The sequence below is a fragment of the Fundulus heteroclitus genome, chromosome 21 (assembly GCF_011125445.2).
Source record: "Fundulus heteroclitus isolate FHET01 chromosome 21, MU-UCD_Fhet_4.1, whole genome shotgun sequence".
In the NCBI taxonomy this organism is placed as follows: Eukaryota; Metazoa; Chordata; class Actinopteri; order Cyprinodontiformes; family Fundulidae; genus Fundulus; species Fundulus heteroclitus.
Genome location: NC_046381.1, coordinates 15,456,173 through 15,476,938, shown reverse-complemented (window position 1 = coordinate 15,476,938; position 20,766 = coordinate 15,456,173). Strand labels below are relative to the sequence as shown.

Below are 20,766 nucleotides of genomic sequence, written 5' to 3'. Positions count from 1 at the left end.
TGATGAAAATTGGACCCCCCCCCCCACATTAAAATATAATTTCATAAAGGAGAGAATTAGAATTAGTCTGGCCTACATGCAGCAAAGTGACCCGTATCTTTTTGTTTACTGATTCAAATTACCTTGAGCGGGTGCACAAGCAGCAGTGTGCTTTTCTGATTGACTTTGGAGTCCTTAGCTGAGGTGAAGTGGGGGCACATTTAAATGAGTAAAGAAAACAGCCCCCCCCCCCCCCCCCCCCCGCCCCATAATTTTAAAGCCGTGTTTGTGAATTTCTTATAATCCAACCTAGTTGAAGACAGACACCCCGCTCCACAACACTCCCTGTATCTCAAGTTTTGAGGGAATATTAGGAGTTTGATGGAGTTAAGTTGAAGCAGGAAGGTGGCGGTCACATGGGAACTTTCCCCTGCCGTGGGGGAATAAGCATTGAGGGGCACTGGGCTGAGGTTAATCCCCATTCATCCGATCTTTCACTCAGTCTGCCCGGGCATAATGAGCCCGGCCCACCTCCCACTGCGTCGGCGCTGTGACCTCTGCCCCCAGGTTCACGGCTGCCGTCCCCCGTCCTCCTTTATGCCAGTGTCCTGTCATTATCTGTGATATTTACTTCTTTTGATTTCCCTGCTGGACGCCGCCTTCATCCGCACAGATCGAATGATTCGCCACAAAGCTCTCTTTTCACCTCTCCCCGGGTCACCCTAAAGCCTCGACACGAAGCTCAAACAGTGGCTGAAGTGGAAACTAGTCAGGGTGTGTTGATTTATTTAAGACTTTTCGATTCAGGAAATGTGAAGTCAGATCAACATCTCTGGGGTTCTGTGTCGAGTTCCTTCTGGATTTGTTCCTCCCCGTTTCCTTGAAAACGTCGAGAGAGGCTTCATCTGGTGTAAATAAAGCATTTAAGACTGGACACCTTTACCTTACAACATCTACATTTCTACATTTAATCTAATTCCAGACTTTTCAAGCCTCAAATCTTCAGATATCTCATTAAATTTCCTGGTTAATTCTGACATGTGGTTACAAATGGTTATGTTTTGGCAGATTTTTTTTTTTAAGTTTGGGGATTAATGTCAGAGTGCCTTAATAAGGAGTAAAAGCTACAAAAGGTTTTAATAAAATGCATTGTATCACCTGGACCAGCCGTTTATTGTAGAAATAGATGCTTATGTCCATGTACCATGACAGTAACTGGAAATGCTCAATGTATATATACTTTTTTTGGGAACTATCTAGTTTATTGAAATAATAAACTATTCAGTTTCATTGTTTTATCAGAACACTGCAGCTAGAGCTCCTGCTGGTTTTGTTGCAGCGACAGCTCAGTTATCTTATCTTGAGATACCCACTTAAAATCTCAAATCTCATTTTGTGGCGATGACAGTGAAACTCAAGTTCCTTTAGTCGGTAGTTGTCATAAAATCAGTATCTCGAGATAATGTTGCTCATTTGTTGTTTTTACAGTTAATTCACTATCTGCAGAATGATAAAAGCAATATATAGTTAAACTGTTAAGAGTAGATAACGAGTAAATTTAGGTGTGATAAGGATTTCATCATTTCAATAGCTTTAGATAATCTTGAGGTCAACTGTTCAGAACAGTTTCTTTGTCTCGAGATATTGGAATATTATGAGCATTTTTATCACAAGTTTACTTCAAACCAGATTAGTTGACTATCTTATATCGTAATTGTTTGGTAATGGCAGTTTCATCATCTAATCACCTCAAACCAATGAGACCCTGTCCTTGTTTTATGTTTCCTTTTCTCACAATACTAAAGGTTAAACTCTTATCCTGTGATCCCAAAGCTTTACATTTTTAAGGTAGGTTGTAGTATATGTATTCTTCAAATATTTACTTAAAATGTTTAACCAGAGAGAGGGAGAGAGAGAGAGAGAGAGAGAGAGAGAACCAATCATTTTTGAAAGGACTTTTTGTTTTATTTGTTGAGAAAGTAGCCACAACTGCTGCAGCAATTCTGTTTCCAAATATTTTCTTATGGATTTTGTCTGTGAAAAGTTACTCCACCATTTGTTTTTGGTTTTTTTATGAGACACAGGAGTTACACTTGATCATATTGTATTTTCCTGTAGTTTTTTTAAGCCTTGGAAAATGCAAAAATCCATATTTTTAACACCTTGTCGGAACCTAATCTGAAGCAATCCACAATCTCCCCTTTTAAACACGGAGTGCAAAACACGCTGTTTAATGACTCGCAGATTATAATCTGCGTCCAATATTCTCAACAACCTGTTTTGCTGCTAGACTGACCTTCTTTGTTCAGTCAGAGGATATTTCAGTGTAAGTATTAAGAACAGATGAAAACAAATGCTCGTCACGTTTTGTGTCTGCAGCGCCACCTGCTGGCTACAAATGCAGTGTCATCTCTTCACTCTGAAGCATTCAAAACGTGAAATGGGTTGAACCATAACCCAAAACCAAGCTGGAAGCTGCTGCTACAGAGCAGGTTATCATTGGCCTTGCAAACAGTTGCTTTAATTGTTTTTTATTTAATCAAGGAGCTCAGATCAAATATTCACTGTTAATTAACTAAAATGGTCCAGTCAAAATCTGAAAACTTGTGTTCACAGCTGCTCTCCATCCAATCTGACTTGAATTGTTGAACCATTTTACGAGAATTAACAGGAAGAAAACTTGAATCGCCCTGTGTTAAACTGGCAGAGAGCCCAAAAGACTGAAGCAGCTCTAACAGATGGTTTAGCAAAGGCTCAAAATAAAACTGCATCACTTTTTCAGATTTTTATTTTGTAAAAACAGGGTTCCTACCAGATTTTCTTTTTAAAATAAAAAGTGTGAATTGTTGTTTTTTTTCCATTCAGGAAGCCTTCACCCAGTCAAGTGTCCTCGTCGCTCCACTAATTTAGGGGCCAGCGGTGCAGAAAATGACTAGTTTACGCTTGTTTTAGGTACCTGGAAACCCACCCATCTGCTCCATTTTAAAATCTACATTAAACTTGTACAAACTGGATTATCCCACAACAATAAGCAGACTTTTTAAATCAGTTTGTGATATTTTCTAATCTTGATTTTTGCTTTTAAAAAGTCCCAAACTCAGAAGCTTGTTTGGCATCTAAACTAGACCAGAAGTTCAGAAAACCAGTCAGAAAATCAGCCAGTTAAACGTTTTGAAAGCGGCTGGACATGACAAATGATATATTTGCTGCCAACCTTTTATGCCAAAAGGATAAAACAAAGGAAACATAATCCAGTATAAACATTCACTACCCAGAAATGATTCATTTGATCCGTTTTAAAACATGGAAAAAAGAACTTTGTTTATCCAGAATTAGAAAATGGTCTAATCAAGTTGCTGTACTTTGCTAAACTGCACGGGAACCCTGACAAGCACACGGATCTTTTCAGGGATCTTTCTAAAAAGCCAATAAAATAAAGGACAATTTTGTGGTTTTAACTTGACGGAAAGGTTCAGTGGGTTAACGATAAAGTCATTTACACCTTTGCAGAATGCTCTGGATAAACTAAACCCACCCCACCTTGAAGCAGCTACTTTTACCCCTCATCCCTCTCAGCTATTTTTGCAAGAGAATTGGATTTTGTAAATACTGAACAGAAACACAATGAAAAGCAGAACTATACTCACATCAAATTGCTCAGTGGGAAAAGCTGAACTTAAACATTCATCCCATATGGTTTTACATCCTTCATACTTGTTAACTAGCTTTACTGCTATGTAATTAAGTCGAGCTGCTTTGCTCAGTTAACTCTGATAAAAAATGAAAAAAAAAAAACAAGATTTATTCTGTTATTGTCAGCCTGATAGAGGGAGACGATAACTCAGTTGGTCAGGAAGTGAAGGATTACATTTTGTGGCGTGATAATTCCTATTTGACATTGAATGTCTCTACAACTAAAGACGTGTGTTTAGATTTTAGGAACAAGTCCAGTCCAGTATTTTCAGTTCTCATTAAAAATTAAACTGTGGAGAGAGTCCTACAAATATCTGGGTGTTCAGTGAAAACACAGATAAGGTTAGTAAAAAAAAAAAGCTCAAAAGACTCCACTTGTTATGTGTATTGAATAAGTTTGGAGTGTGTCAAAAGTTGATGACCATTTTCTGTAACTCTCTGATTGAATCTGTCCTCACTTTGCTTTCATCACCTGTTTGGCAATCCATCAGCTGTTAACAATAACAGGATCAAGCATATTGTAAAAACTGCTGGCTAAATTATAGGAGTGAGATTACTAATTTAAGAAGAAACTTAAAAAAAAAAAGTGTCCTGGCAAAAGCAGAACACATTCATTCTTTAAATCACTTCATATTGAGTCGGAGCTGCTACCATCGGCCCGTTTTAATTCATAATTGTACATTGATATTTCCTGATTTTATTGTTGCTAAATAAATAGTCATTATGCGATTGTTTCTGTGTGCGTGGGTATTGTCTAGGTTTTCTTGTCCCACCTTGCTGTAAGGAGAATTTCCCTACGGGCACACAACAAAGTGATACTTGATCCTTGATAAACCACGAGAATGAAAAATGAATGATTAAAACTTTATTTCAGCTAAAAAATAAAAACAGTTTGTTGAGTCTCCTTCCTGGTGTCATCTCCTGTGAGCCGACAGGGAAAACCATCCTTCTCGTTCTCTCCGTTTCTCCATCTGAGGAGGAGAAACAAACACAGAGAACTTCATTCGGCGGCTTCGTACGGCTTGCCAGCAGGTGACCAAACGTGAGGTTCAGGAGTCCGTACCTCAATCTCTCCAGTCTGGCGCCCAGAACCCAAACTGTCGGGAGACGCATCCGAACCGGCGGACCTGCAACGCAAACATTGCAGCCAGTCGTAATGCGTCTAGAATCCAAACTGCAAAGATGCTAGTGAACGCATCGATGCAGCATCTAGGCCAGGGGTGTCAAACATACGGCCCGCGGGCAGAATCCGGCCCGCTGAACAATTTAGTCCGGCCCGGTGGCTAAATGCATTATCATTGTTCAAAAAAACAGTGTCCTGTCTGGCAACGTGGCAATAAGAATTGTTGTCTTAATGCCAAAAAGAGCTCATCAGATTTGACTTTCACAAGTGGAGCAGTACTGCTTTTGCCATAGTGCTCCGCTTGATTTATGAATGTGAATAGTTTTATTATGATTCATGCGGAGAATATCTCAAATTATATGGACACTACAATGGGATCATAGGATAGGAAGAACAAGAAGAAAAAAAAGAAAAGGTGAAAGAAAGAGGAGATAAAAGGAAGAGAATAATAAAACATTATTGAAAAAAACATGTACTTCGTTTAATTGAAAATATGCAGTTCCTATATTGTCCACGAGGGGCGCTGTGTTTTAATCAGCAGATTAAGCTTCAGATGTGGAAAATTGATTTTAAATAATTTCTTAATTTTTATCTGTTTGATGTATTTTGTCATGCAGGACAGTGTTTTTAAGTTCCAAAAAATGTGAATAAACGTTTTTCAACATTGTATAATCACTGTGATCAGTTCTTATGCATAATGCACTTAAGTAAATGTTTAACTGAGTAAAAGTATTGTTGAAATTGCACATACTTTTCTTAAAATTGCTGAGGTTATTCATAACATATTGTGTAAAAGTGAAATTCATTTAATATAAAAATCAACAAGTCCACTTTTGTTAGTTCTATTTAATCTTGCAATGAGTTTACTCGTGTGGCCCTCTTGAGATCAGATTAAGATGAATGCGGCCCATCAACCAAAATGTGTTTGACACCCCTGATCTAGGCTTTGATAAAGGGGGGCAAGTATTGTTATTTTAAGCATTTTTTTTTTTTATCTTTAGCACGGCAGATGAAGAATCCGTTTGTTATCCAGGACCCCACAGACCCACACTGCATAACAGTCCTCTCACTCAGGCACTCACCGTCGATGGGACCAAAACTCTCTCTCAGGCGGCAGCGCCGTCTCCTCTGGGCTCCGGCCTGCAGCTGGGGGAAAAAAAAGGCCTTTTTTTAAAATTCATGTGGTGAATCCGACAGCGGCGCGCTCCGTTAATGCAGCGTACCTGCTGTGTTGGGACTGAAGGCCGAGGGAGGGACGGGGGAGCCGGACGGAGAGCCTCTGACCAAAGAGTTCAGCTTCTGCTGCTCGATCAGCTCCAGCAGGCGACAGCGAGCTGCTGCGCTCTGCCTGTTGAGCTCCAGGAGGCGCTGCTCCACGCTGCTCACGCTGAGAGGGCTGGACGACTCTGCCTGGACAAGGAAACCAGCGTCATCTCCGCTCTGGTATGTTTTCCCCTGTCTACATTCTGTATGGATCAATTTATCCAGACTTCTTTGTCCCGTTTGAGCCGACGTTTGAGACGTAAACACAATAAAATGTCTTTAGAATCATTAGACGATTAGATTGGAAATAAGGGGCAGAAACAAGAACTTTTCTGTGTTTTCTTGTTCCATGGAGAAGCAGAAAATACCTTTCCAGACCAGGATGGTACCCCTGTACATGTATGGATCAATTATGGGCCAGGGACCAAAATCTCCTGCATAGAAACATTTTCTCACTGGGGGTATGCTAGAGATGAGGCGTTTATTTCATGATCTTAAGTTAATAAGATCTTGAAATTAGACTCTTCAGGCCGAGATAGCTTCTAGTTACGTTTCAATTAGTTCAGTTATCTCGTTATCTACAGTTAATGAGCTGTGGAGCATATTTAGTATGGATAGCTATCCGGTTATCTCACCAACATGTGATCAGATCTTAAAATTTAATAAGCTGTGGTGACATTTTCATTTATTAGTATACAGAAATAATTCAAGCTTCGTTTCTCTCCTCATCTTAAAACAAATGTGATCTGAAGACAGTTTTTGCCGTGACAGCAGCTTTATCACTTCCTTATCTCCATGGAATACGACTTTCAGCTCATTTTGTTACGATAACTTAATACCTGATTATGCTGAGGATTAATATAACAGTTTGTAATGGCGGCATATTTATGTTATCTTAAGAAAACTGTATTATCATCATCATCTCATTATTGCAAGACATCAAAGCATTAATCCTGATTTTCTCCAAAGACCACAATTTAAATTCTCATTAAGATACAAAAGCTTGAACCTTTGAGATAATGGGTTATATATTTATTATAAAACAATAACCAAGACCGGTGATCTATCTTTGATAAAGACGTAACTTTAATTGACAGGTACGATGAATTCATTTGAGTGGATGATGACTGACACAAAAAGCGCTGACTGACCTCACCCACAGAGAGCTGCGCCCTGAGGACGATCTTTGAGTAACCAATCAGAGCCCAGCATGAAGTCACATGGAAGGTTAAAGAGACACCCACGCAACTTTCCGGCGTCATTTAAACGTGTCTGTTTGCGCCAAAGATAACCGCAAATAAAGCAGAAACAGTCTGGGAATGCTGACAAATCTAACGTCAGACTCATTTTATGAGAGAACAGATGTGAAAATTACTTTTCATTTATTAATCTATGGTTACTGAAATGTAGTTTCTTCAAAATGTAAACCATCTATATCACATTGGGAAAATGAGACAAAATCTTATGTAAAATCTTTAAAATTTGTAAGATCAAAAAGCGCTGGTAATTTTCTTTTTTTGTGTGAGTAAATTTAATCTGCTGGTTTAATGCCCTGTTCCTGAATCTATGCATAATATAATGTTGCCCCTGTATTATTATTATTGTTCCCTCTTCTTTCATCTTTGGTTTTCTTCTATATTAAGATATGCTTTATACACTTTCTGTGAATGCTGTTTATGCAGTACTGTACTGGTACCGGATGTAATGTACAATGGTAAAAAAAAAAAAAATTTATATATATATATATATATATATATATATATATATATATATATATATATATATATATATATATATATATATATATATATATATATATATATATATATATATATATATAAAAATAATACTGTCCTGCAACTTTGATGGGGTGGCACCCCAGCGCCCCCTACTGACAAGCCACCACTGGTATGAAGTTGCTGTAAAACTTTAAAAGTAATCTTTCTTATTTATTATATTAAAAGTAGCCTAAAGAGATATTTTCCCTTTTTCTGCATTTGTCTGTTTTTTCAAAGGTATATTTATTTATTTATAAACATTTATTAGTGGATCAGCCCCATGAGATGAAACATCTTGTTTTCATGGGGGTCCTCAGTAACATATCCAAACAATGTAGAAAAGTAAAACAACAGAGTAGATACAATATACAAGAAAAATATATTATATACTCAATATTCCTTTTACTGCTGCAGATCTCTAGAGCCAATCAACAGCTGAATAATCTTCTCACCTGAGAAGTTGAAGACGTTCCCACTGGAGACGGAAGACGGTGGACTCTGCTTGAGCTGCTGGACCCGGACGATCTCCTCTCTCCGGCACTCTGAGGCGAGACAGTGCTGACGCTGACTGGGCTGGACCGCCTCGGCTCGTTGCTGCTGCTGCTGCTGCTACACCGCGCGGTGACCCCTGACCCGAGGCTCTTGGCCTGGCTGAGCTGAGCCTTGACCAGGTCGTTCTGTCTCCTCAGCTCAGCGATCTCAGCCAGCATGGCCTCTGGGGAGGGCGGGAAGTGGGGCTGGTTAGGGGCGAGGGACGGCGAGGGGGCAGAGGGGAGTCTCCTGAGACTGGAGGTGGAGGCGTGAGACCGGACATCTTCACAGGAAGCCCGGACGTCTGAAGGGGAACGGTACGGCAGCGGAGGGAACGGATGAGCTCCTTAAAAAGTGGCGAGGGAACAAAATGAGTCGTTTTTCACCTAAATTAAAGACAGAATAATTGATGTTTCTTTACAGTTACCAGGACTTTGTTGCCAGTTATCGCTTTGCTGCGGTGGGGAGAGGAGAACCGCAGGAGGAACTCCAGCTTGTGTTTTCTCAGGAGGTCTCTCAGCGCCAGCAGCAGACCGACAAACTGGACACAGATAAATTATTATAACACACGCGGCACATCTGCACACGCGTTCATCTAGACCAGGGGTGTCAAACATACGGCCCGCGGGCCGGATCCGGCCCGCCGAACAATTTAGTCCGGCCCTGTGGCTAAATGCATTATCATTATAAAAAAAAAATAGTGTCCTGTCTGGCAATGTGGCAATAAGAATTGTTATCTTAATGCCAAAAGGAGCTCATCAAATTTGACTTTCACAAGTGGAGCAGTACGTCTTTTGCCATAGTGCTCCGCTTGATTTATGAATGTGAATAGTTTTATTATGATTCATGTGGGGAATTTCTTAAATGATATGAAATGATAGGAAAGGAAGAACAAGAAGAAAAAAACAAAAGGTGAAAGAAAGAGGAGACAAAAGGAAGAGAATGATAAAACAATTATTGAAAAAACATGTCCTTCATTTAATTGAAAATATGCAGTTCCTATATTGTCCACTAGGGGCGCTGTGTTTTAATTAGCAGATTAAGCTTCAGGTGTGGAAAAATTTAAATCATTTTTGAATTTTTATCTGTTTGATGTATTTTGTCATGTAGGACAGTGTTTTTAAGTTCCAAAAAATGTGAATAAATGTTTTTCAACATTGTATAATCACTGTGATCAGTTCTTATGCATAATGCACAAGTAAATGTTTAACTGAATAAAAGTATTGTTGAAATTGCACATAATTTTCTTAAAAACGCTGAGGTTATTCATAATATATTGTGTAAAAGTGAAATGAATTTAATATAAAAATCATACAACAAGTCCACATTTATTAGTTCTATTTAATCTCGCAATGAGTTTACTGGTGTGGCCCTCTTGAGATCAGATTAAGCTGAATGTGGCCCCTCAACCAAAATGAGTTTGACACCCCTGATCTAGACAGAGTCATACCATAAGACGGGGGCGCTCCTTCATCAGAGTCTTTGGGGGGGCTCATCTGGTCCCCCAGTAGGCCCAGCCCCCCCATCAGAAGAACCACAGAATCCAGCTTCTGCTCCAGCTCCGCCGCCCGCCGCTCTAACGCCGCCTGATCGGGTCGACAGCAACAAAAAGGAAGACCGAGCATGAAGGAGCTACGTTTTATCGTAGAGTTAATGAACGTTCACTCAGAGGCACCTGCAGGGCGGCAGCCTCTTCTCTCAGGCTCATGCTTTCAGCTGTCAGAGCATCAATGAGCCCGCGCTGCTCCTTCAGCTCCTCCTGCAGTCGTCTCCTTTGGTCGGCTTCTTCCTGAGCTCCAGCTTCTCTCTGACACAAAAGGAGGCCGAGACGGAACAAATGAATCTTCACCTTTTGCCACTATTGACGAAAAACACACTTCGGCCTTTAAACCCGCCAGGATGGCATCAGGGGCAAAAAAAAAGAAAGTACTTAAGATTCTCTCATTTGTGAGCATCCGGAAGTTAAAGCTGGGCTAGCTTAGAAAATAATCAAAGCTTTGAACGTCTCCAGTCTTTAGTCCAGACCAAAATCCAGAGAAAACCTTGCAGCTGTAGTTGAAGTGATGCTGTGGGTGGCTGCCTATTGTCCTGAGTCGGGTGGATGATCAGACAATTTCTATTTGTAAGTATCTGCATGTAATTAGGGCTGAACAATTAATCGCATTGTCAATATAATCGTGATTTAAAAAAAACGCAATTTCCAAATGGCAGAGGTCTGCAATTTTTGGCTATGTAACAATTAGAGAATTAGACACGTCCTTTAGGTGTCAGTAAAATGTTTGAAGTGGGTTTGCCTCCACATGGAAGGGAAGACAGTTGCAGCAGTGAGATAATCTAATTTTATTAATTGTTTTAGAGTTTATATAATCATATATAGCATTAAGTACAGGTCAATCAGTTTAATACATAGACTTGCTTGTTGGTTGGTTACACTTTGTACTTTATGTTTAACAAGGATTGATGTTCAAAATCAATTAAAAGCTGTTCTCTTGAATAATATTCTGATCAATAGAAACATTAAAAGTTCATATTTAAAATAGTCCTTGTTTACAAACATCTTTATTTAGAGGCCATTTTTGTTGCTTGTGGTTAATGAAGAGAAAAGTCAAAATTGCAATTTTGGTTGAAATATATCGTAGGCAGAACGCAATCATTTCTGCTCTGAGTTTAGATGCTGTGCGTCCACACGGTGAGGAAACAAATTCATTTGTTGTTTGTATATGTTTAAAAAGACATGATAAATTAAAATGGAAATAAAAAAAAAAATAAAAAAATAAAAAAAATAAAAAAATTTGCATTAAATTGCAATATTAAGAAAAAAAAACAAATCGCAATTAGATTATTTTCCAAAATCGTTCAGCCCTACATGTAATGTAGAAAACCATGTGCGATTTCCTTCTACTTCCTAATTATGCACCACTTAGCACAGGTCTATCACCGCTGACATACATTCAACATGGTGGATGTATTAAGTGAACAGGATTACGGTGATAGAGATCCTTTTGCAGAGCTCTGCATTTCTGGATCATGCTAACAATGTTCCTGGAGCCTATTTGCTGCTGGTATTAGGTTTGGTCTCTTTTCACATTTCACTAATTTATTCAAGCAAACCAACATAAGCCATGATGCCGATGAGTCAAACACGTCGCCATCACATTTTAACAAATGAGATATTACTGACGCACCTTTCTGAGGAGGTGGACCAAGCGTCCAAGCGTGGAGACCAAGGCAACAGAGAACCCGGTAAGACCTTGTCTCCTGTGGCGTTCTGGACTGCCTGCTGACTCTGGTGCCGTGTCAGGACTCACAGAGTCCAAGTCTGCCTGGACTTGACCCAACATGTCCTGCAGCAGGTCCAGGCTGGACCGGTCTCCCACCGAGGAGCCGTCCAGCTCCCAGGTCTGAGAAACAAACTTCCTGGGCTTTGCGGTGCGTTTGCTGATTCTTCCTGAGAGACATTGAAACGGGATTTCTATGATTTAGTAGATTTCAGCGAGTGAATATCTGGTTTCAGAAACAAATACATGCAGATATTACCTGACTGACTTGGAGGAAGTTCAGGATTCAGGACCTGAGAGACGAGGACAGAAGCCTCTTGCTCGACCGGATCTGACTCACGTCGTTTGGACAGAACCCGTTTAACAGCTACGGTGGCGTTGAGAGCTGAAATAAAAAAGGCTAGATGAGTCTCTACACAAACTTCTACCTCCTCATCCAGTCCATCTACACAGTGGCGTCTCTGGCACAAAAACTCAACACAACAGCTCATAGTTTTGTGCATGGAACCTGACTTTGATCGACGTTACATTAAACAGATAAATTAGCATTAACCAACACACTAGAAAATCCATTTTAAATAAGCCAAATGTAACTTAATTTTTATACATAAAATTATAAAGAAAGGCTGACACAAATTGTTCATTTATTGAACAGAAAAGATTCACATCAATCCTTCAATGAGCTACCAAGGACAACCAACACTAGATTAATATTTACTTTTAGTTTACATTTTCCCATGTTTTATTTTGTTTACATTATCCTAAATGTTATTCCAACAGGTTTTTTTTACTTGGTCTTATTCTGTTTTCATTTTCCTATATTTTAATCGTGTAAAGCACTTTGCATAGTCCTTGTACTGAAATGTGCTACATAAATAAATCTGCCTAACCTAGGTGGTCGCACACTTTCCGGCAGAACTTAACATAACATGTGCATTTCCAGTGTTTTGATTGGACGATCCGAGATTGGGGCCGTAGTATCTTTTCCCCCACAGGCACAGCTGTCTACTGACAGGGTGTTGGGCATGCGCACTCCGATTTTATTTTATTATTTTATTTTTTTTTCTTCATATAACAATGTTATTTAGGCAAATGTTGGTGGACCCCGATATCAACATGCCTCAACAGGATTTAGCCTTCTAAACTTGGCAGTTTTCTGGCAGGCTTAGATCTATAGACACAAATCTTTAACAGAATTTTATTGGGAAGTGAATCTGTCTTTTTTTAAATATTACTCTATAAAGAATGATCGTGTCCCATTGAATATAGCAAACATAGAACTGTAACAATATTGGGTGGGTCCAGGCCCCACGAATGCAGAGACGCCACAGCGTCTACATGATAAATGAACCTGAACCAATTTGGACGAAGCTTACCAGTCGGGTCAGGGGCTCGGCCTGACGCCACGGGCGTCACGGGGATATTTTCTTTATCTCCACGAGATCTGAGGTGATGACCTTGCTGTTTCTGCGTCGCTCTACCCTGAGCCTTCATCTTCCTTATATTGGTCCTGTAAAACACAAACAAAATGACTAAAACATGTTTACTGCTGTTTATAGAGTTAAAGAAAAGCGTTTTTCAGATGCGTCTCATCTATGGCAAGCCGTTTTAACATAAATTCGGTTTTACCGCCCTTACGTTCGAGATATCTCAAATTGTTTTATGACTAGACGTTTTAGCAATTTAAGATATCTCTAATTGTATTTTGACTAGTCAAAATACCTATTCGAGATATCTCTAATTACATTCTGACTAGTCGAAATGACATCAGATTTTCCATTGAGTTGTATGGAGACGTCAATTCAAGATATCTCGAATGAATTACTGACTATCTGAAATACCCATTTCAGATATCTACAATTAAATTACGACTAGTCAAAATTACAATTCAAGATATCTTAAATTGAGTTTTGACTAGTCATAATTCTAATTAAAGATATCTCAAATGCCACCATAATTCAAGATATCTTAAATGTATTTTTGGATAGGCGAAATGCAGTTTTGACTAGTAAAAAATAAATTTAAGATATCTTGAATTGTAATTTTGACTAGTCAAAATTCCTTTTAAGATATCTTGAATTGTAATTTTGACTAGTCAAAATTCCTTTTAAGATATCTCTAAATGAATTAGAGATATCTTGAATTATTCAGCTTTTACATTTAAGATATCTTAAATTGACATTCTGACTAGTCAAAATGACGTTGCTGATATCTTGAATTACGAAACGGCTTGCCATATGTCATCACACAGGAACCGGAGGCGTGCGCTTTTGTTTTCAGAGAAGCTAAAGGAGGGTGCTGCAATGCTTTGTGCCGTCTCGCATGTGAAAATCAAGAGCTAGCTGGCTTTACCATAATTCCCAAGAGGCAGATGCTTTACCACAGTATAAAAACTGCATCTGGTTATTAACTGAACTGGCCCGGGCTGAGGAATATTCCTTATTTCCAGCTTGGACATGAGTCGACAGTAGCGCTTTCAGCTAGCCGTTTTTCAGTGCGTCGGCAGCAAGTAAATCCGAAATTCTTTGCAAATTTCTTAAGCATTCTTCAAGTATACTATTTTCGCCCTCTCTGCATATCCCATACTTAAAAAGCTCTTTCTATATTGTGGCATTTTCTTACAATTATGTCGAAAACAGCCAGCGCCATTGAATGTTCAGGCAGCTTTGGGCAGCTTACAGCCAATAAGGGGCTTACACGCAATGTCTTATTTCAGATATCTTAAATTGTAATTCTGACTAGTCATAATTACGTTCGAGATATCTTAAATTACATCTACGGATGTGTGACGCTTTCAATGACGAATCCGGTGACGTAATTTGAGATATCTTGAAAGGAATTTTGACTAGTCAAAATGTAATTGAAGATATCTTGAATTATTATTCTTCCTAGTCAGAATGTAAATAAAGATATCTTAAATTACCATTCCGGATAGTCAAAATGTAGTTTTGTCTAGTCAAAATGCATTTTAAGATATCTGGAATGTAATTACGGATAGTCAGACGAAACCGAATTTATGTTAAAACGGCTTGCCATATCTCATCACGTTCTAAGCTGATGAGATTCAGCGCTACTGCTCCTTTAAAAACTGTAAATAATTTCTGTAGCATCAAACTGTGGCTCTGTGACCAACGCTTGACGTGTATTTTGATAAGACTGAAACTCTATCTGTTCCCCCTGACAAGGGAATATCTGAAATCAAGCGTTTTCATGGTTTATTGGCCTCCTCTGTCAAACCAAACATTAGAAGCTTTGTGTTATTTTGGATTCATGTCAGTGGATCAAAAACAGTTGCTTTTCTTTTCCAGGTGGGAAACATTTCTAAGCTTCAAACTACGGTGTCAAAAGTCACATTAAAGATGATTCGTCGTGCTTTTATCTCATCTTTATTATAGTAACCGCCTTCTTATGTGCTCAAAGCGCTGCTGCAAGGCTTTTAACCAAAACAAAGAAAGAGCCGCAACGTTAGTGCAGTTTTAATCTCTTTATGTTGGCTACTGGCATATTTTTTAGAGTTCAACCAAAAATCTTAACTTTTGTGTTCTCCAGCCTGTATCTCAGCCTTTGACTCTCAGACGGGGAGAAGATCTGTGGGGCTGTAGGTCAGTTAGCGGTTCCACAAACACATTTTTAGACAAGAGGGGATAAATCTGTTAGAGCGGTGGTCTCAACGTCGTGGAAGGCTTTGCCTCCATCTTTGTGCTGCCTTGATTCTGTTGATGCAGATAAAGACTCGTTTATTCAGACTGGCTTATGACCAGTTTTTGACCTATTTAATGTTACATGTATCCTGTTTTTATCTTTTATTTTATGCTTTTACCTTTTTACACTGCCTCTTATTGTAAAGGATGGTGATGCTTTTCACCTAAGAAATGGGCTTTAGAAATGAAATGTAATTACCAGCCGTTTACAGTCATTACTGGCATGAACTTTGTTTAATTTTTTTTAAACTCTTCTTGTTGGTGAAATGGTTATGCACCAAACAACTTTAAAGAATTAGAAAAAACAACAATCGGCTGGACAAGTTTGAATTAATAGTTGATTTTCTCCAATCCAGATTGTGTCACAAACATACATAGAGGCTCAAATATATACGTACAGTAAAAGTTCCAGTAAAAGCCCAGACTTTTTGCAACCATGGAGGTTTCTGGCATAAGCCTGGCTCAACATTTGACCACTCTTCTGATCACAGACCTTTATCCTAAGTTAGTTTTCTATCACAGACTCGCCTTTTATGCACAGCAAACACACTTTCAACAGGGCTGTGTTTTTGGTCATTCCAGAGGTTTGACGTTAGTCGGCTTTATCCATTTTAAAAACTGCTTCAGATGGGCTTTTACAGCTAGAACACCGAACTGGGTCATTTTCACTCCTCCAACACAAACTGTCTCCCTCAAATGAAAAGAAATCTGCTGGATGTTCAGGAAAAACCCAGAAACCATCCAGACTATCATAAACTGCCAGAACATCTTTTCAGTCGACAGTGAAGTGAGTTTAACATTAACCTGGACTGAGCGCTCAATAATCAACACAATCAGCCTTTTGGAGAAAGGCTTCATGGTCAGAGGAGACGAAGACAGAGCCGTTTGACCACAATTCTCAGAACAGCGTAAGCATTTAATCAAGTCAAAGATCCCAAACACGGATCAAACCTGGTTTAGGGGTGAATAAAGCAAGCTAACATTAAGCTTCAGGTACGACGTCAACGCTGGGAAAGTTTATGGACTACGCCTAAAACTGGGTCTATGCCAGGAACTGAATTTAAATGAGCTCCACCCTTTGTGATGAGTTAAATATCCCGCCAGTTTGTTGTCGGCTGCAAAAGCATGTGATTTCTTTGCAGCTGACCAAGAAATATTACTGAGCGGATATGGATGTATTTCACTTTGTACGCATAATTCTCACGAGTTTCGAGTAAAGAACAATCCACAATAACTCCAAGCTAGTGCAGCAAAATGCGATTTTCTATCCTTGAAAAATAACTTTTCAGATGAATTGAACCCAAAATTATTATGATTAACTAATGTTAACATGAAGCCTATGTACACTTCTGACTGGAACTGTTGTCTTTTATTATGCCAGGCTATTGTTGCATGGATTAATACCTTCTGATGACACGACTCTCTGAGTTGCAGGACGGAGAAATGTTCTCATATCTGTCGTCCTCCCTTGAAACGTCCACTTCATTAAGAGCCTGAAATAAACAGTTTCGCCCGTAAAAACGTCAATGCCGTCAAAACCCCACAGAGAAACCTAAAAGATGAGAAAGAGTCATCACTACGTACCTCTTGATCCATCATGGATTGGCTGAGAAGGGAGAGCTGGGTTGGAGGATCTGGTCTCTGGAGAACAGGCAGTTCTGTGTCAGAGTCACAGTTTGGGGCCACGGTCACACTGGGGTGTCCTGAAGTGCACAAGGAGCAACAAGCACAAAACTGAAGCAGGACATTTAGACACATACTGAGAAGGTTTCCTTTTCTGAAACAGATGTCCACGATTTCAGAGGGTTTATCCAAAAACAAACAAAAACAAACAACCTTACCAGTCTGCCTCCGTGGAGCATCTCCAAACAGGTCTTTGACCACAGCCATGGCTCTGTCAGACCGGGCCAGCACATCCTGCAGCAGCAGCTGATCAGAGAAAACCTGCAGTAACACATCCCCGTTCAGCGGGGGTGGGTAAAAACATCCATTCATCAATGCGTCACAGTTAATTTTTTCCCAATTCAATATCAGTTCAGCAAATCCTCTGGCCAGGCCACTGGGTTCATGAGTGACAGTTTGAAGTCATTGACGTTGTACGGGCGGAACTAACTACAACACTAATGTAAATAAAGTAAATGATTTTACTGCTGATTTACTGCAGACTGGGACTACCGGGGATTTCCTCGGTCCTGTCCGGCCAAGGAAAACAAAAACCTTCTGTGGCGCTTATACCTCAGCAGCCACGGATTGAAAAGCCTCTTCCCTCCCAGTTTGTCCCTCTCATCTAACAGAGCTGCCCAGCGCTGTGATTCTAGCTCGACATGTCATTCGTCAGCGGAGGAGGATAAGTTGTGAGGTGGCGCAGACGCTTCAAAGCTGAGAGATTAAAAAAAAAAGTCCTCCAGCAAGTGCAGCAACACTTTTAACCAATTCTGGCTTCTACCAACGATGAATATGATAAAATGCTGGAGAGTGATGAAGTTATAGTGTAGCAGAATACTGCCAGTTTCTGTGGAGGTTACTCAGAGTGAGCAGTGTGTGTTTATTAGCTTTCCAGTTCTTTATTTTGTTAGGATCAAGTCAAGTTTATAAGTGATTTTGTTGCAAGGAAAGAAACTCCTTTAGTTTACTTTAAAGGCTATATACAGTATGTTGTTGCTGTATATTATATTGGCCATGTGAGAATAAAAATGAAACCGTTAGCACTGTAACTGATGTATATTTCTGTTTTTCATTTAACTTTCAAAGAGGGCCGGTCTTTTACTGTAATCCTCTCTTTAACGTCTGCTCTCCATGTTCATCACAAGTATCACTGCACTCGTGCTTTATGTTCAGATTTTTTTATTGTTCAAATACTAAGAGAGGTATCCCAGTTACTAAGAGGAAAGGAGAATAATTTAGGTTTACAGGCACTTTACCTCAATCATACAGTGCTGTCATATTTTCAGTTTGTACACCATAATGATTTTTAATTGCTCAAAAATAATACATGCACTATTATATTATGGCTGAAATGTATGGATAAAATATAAACAAATATCTAAAACATAATGACAGGTACTTGGAAGAGAGTGTGTACTTCTACTTATTACAAAACAAATCAATATTGAAACATTTAAATGTAGATTGAACCTGTATTGAATGGAATGGTGAGGTTTTTAACAGTACCTAGCCCTACCATTCAGTCAGCGGTGCTTGAACCTATGCAGAAGACTTGAGCAAAGACAGACTGTTAATGCCACATACCTCTCGGATGATGCTGAGGCTGGCCCGGTCCAGGGGTGCGGGGCTCCCGGCGTGTCTGAGACGACGTTGCAGGGCTTTCTCTCTAAGCTCCCACTGAGCTGCAGCTTTATTGTGAGACTTGTGGATCTCATGTCGATGACTCTGATGCAGAGAAAAAAAAAAAAACATGCAATTTCTTTTAAAGTCCTATACGCAAATAAACCATATATCAAATACTGTGACCGGCTTCTTATGTACATAAATCCCACTCTAAAAATGTCCCTTATTTAAAAAAAAAAAAAAAGGAAAAAAAGAAGTTCGAATAAAAAGGGATCTTACCAGCTCAGCAGGAGTCAGCTTGTGCACAGAGAGGTCATTGACGGTGCTCTGCAACAAAAAGCTCAATGACTAGAAGTTCAAATAAAGTGGTTCAACAAAGTGTAAAAAATAAAAACGTGAAGCTTTAGACTTAGAGAGTCTAAGATTATGGTCTTTTTATGGAATTTTTCAGCGCAGCAATTTCTATTTACGTATCCCGTCATAGAAATGATCTGCCTCTACCACTTAAACCTAAAAACGGGTGTGTCAAAAGAAATAGTATACTTCCTTCCTGCACATACACGATTAGAAAGCAGCAACCCAACACTGCCAATCAAAGCTCTTGATTAACTTATTATTACATTTAAGGAAGAGTTTCAGGACTTTGCCGCTCTGGAGCATTCGGTTGTGCATCCGCAACAAAGCCGACGGGGGAAAGGCATCAAAAATAAGCTTTAAGAAGCGATTGTTGATACTCATCAAGGCCATTCCTAAACAGTTTGACGTCCACCATTGTACACTGAGAACGATTATTCACAAGGGGAAAACATTTTAGACAATCAACCCAGGAACAGACCTGGAAGCACATTCCCTTGGAGGTCTGACACACACGGCGAACAGCTACATCTCAGTTTCTACGTGCCTCACTTGGCAGGTTTACTGTTAAGTATCATTGAGAAAAAGACTAATTAAATGAATTTCACGTTGCTGGAATGCTTGCAAAGAGAATGGCAATACTTTACTAATCTCTTGGGGGGAAAAAAAACGTAGTTCCTGCAGTGAGTTTAAATGAAATTTTAGCCAAGAAAAATATGAAACAGGAAGAATAATAACAGAAAGGGAAAACAATCTGTCAAGAATGGGTATTATTGTAATTCTTCGCATAAATACTCCACTTTGGCTTCATGCTTATTTTTAACAAATAGTGACTATATTGTGGAATTCACCTTCCAATTTGAAATTGCACAAGGTTTTGTGTGCATGAGGTAAATTCAATTAACTATCATCTCATTTTAAAAGTGGGCTAACACAAGTGGTTGTGCCGTTATCTTTATTCTGGTTAAGCACATCATCGGCACTGTAGTTTTTGTATTATTCTTATTTTCCCCCTCATGTTACTCACCACCCAGTCTTTCCTGGGACCTGCTGACTTCTTATAGCGAAGGGGTCTTTTCCCTTTGGCTTGCTGCTGCTGCGGACGCCCCACTCTCACGAACGACATCTAGACAGATAGTAAATTAGCTCAGGAGCGTTACGAACACCGAGTCTATTGTAAAGTTCGGCTGCAGGGCTCATCAACCCTGGGAAAAAAAATACAGCCTGAAGCGAAGGCGAGCGAGAAAAAATAGATTTTTTTACATGGATATAAACATGACCGAGGAGCTAGCGCCTTTTAGTGACGGTGGATTTTCTCGTTTGGTTTTTGTGGGACAGTTTTTAAACCGTCGCGCGCCACTTCCTGTGTTGTTGCCACGGATACTTTTGCTTCCTCCACTGGATGACAGAACCAACTCAGAGGCTCATTAGCGCCACCAGGCGGCTGGGCGGAATGCATAAATGGTTTTCACTGGCCTACCGTCACACATTGCACTAAATTTATTGCAGATTCCGTCTTTTCTGATCTTTAACTTTACTTTAAAAATGTAATTTTTGTTTTCACAATTCCAATAACAAAAATAATGACGCGTGGCTTTGGTTACATTTCCCATACACAAAAACAAATTCATCAACAGAGAGCCTGAACCTTTTTTTTATGATTTCTTTTATTTTTACTGAAAATAAGATCTTGAACAATATTTGAGGAAAATTTCCTTATCAAAAAAACACAAAAAAACCCACAAAGGCTCTAAAGACTATCAGCATTTGTAAGCCAT

At 39.4% G+C, this 20,766-nt stretch overlaps 1 protein-coding gene across 1 annotated transcript; it reads right to left on the bottom strand.

The window, feature by feature from the left end:
- Positions 1-4,524: 4,524 nt before the first annotated feature.
- Positions 4,525-20,385, bottom strand: spice1 (spindle and centriole associated protein 1). Its single transcript, XM_036125556.1, has 17 exons — positions 20,016-20,385; positions 18,914-18,961; positions 18,596-18,736; positions 17,188-17,290; positions 16,931-17,049; positions 16,751-16,839; positions 13,022-13,155; positions 11,905-12,030; positions 11,553-11,815; positions 10,043-10,174; positions 9,818-9,941; positions 8,795-8,908; positions 8,289-8,713; positions 6,019-6,205; positions 5,878-5,941; positions 4,736-4,799; positions 4,525-4,643 (listed from the first exon to the last, which is right to left on the bottom strand). Exons 1-17 carry the CDS (start codon positions 20,112-20,114, stop codon positions 4,587-4,589), a joined length of 2,289 nt encoding a protein of 762 aa, XP_035981449.1. The 5' UTR covers positions 20,115-20,385; the 3' UTR covers positions 4,525-4,586.
- Positions 20,386-20,766: the final 381 nt, after the last annotated feature.

Coding starts and splice junctions, on each gene's coding strand:
- spice1 (XM_036125556.1), bottom strand. CDS start 20,114: ATGTCGTTCGTGAGAGTGGGGCGTCCGCAGCAGCAGCAAGCCAAAGGG. Junction 17,050..17,187: donor TGCTCCACGGAGGCAGACTG/GTAAGGTTGTTT, acceptor TGTGCACTTCAG/GACACCCCAGTGTGACCGTG. Junction 12,031..13,021: donor CCGAGCCCCTGACCCGACTG/GTAAGCTTCGTC, acceptor TTTTTATTTCAG/CTCTCAACGCCACCGTAGCT.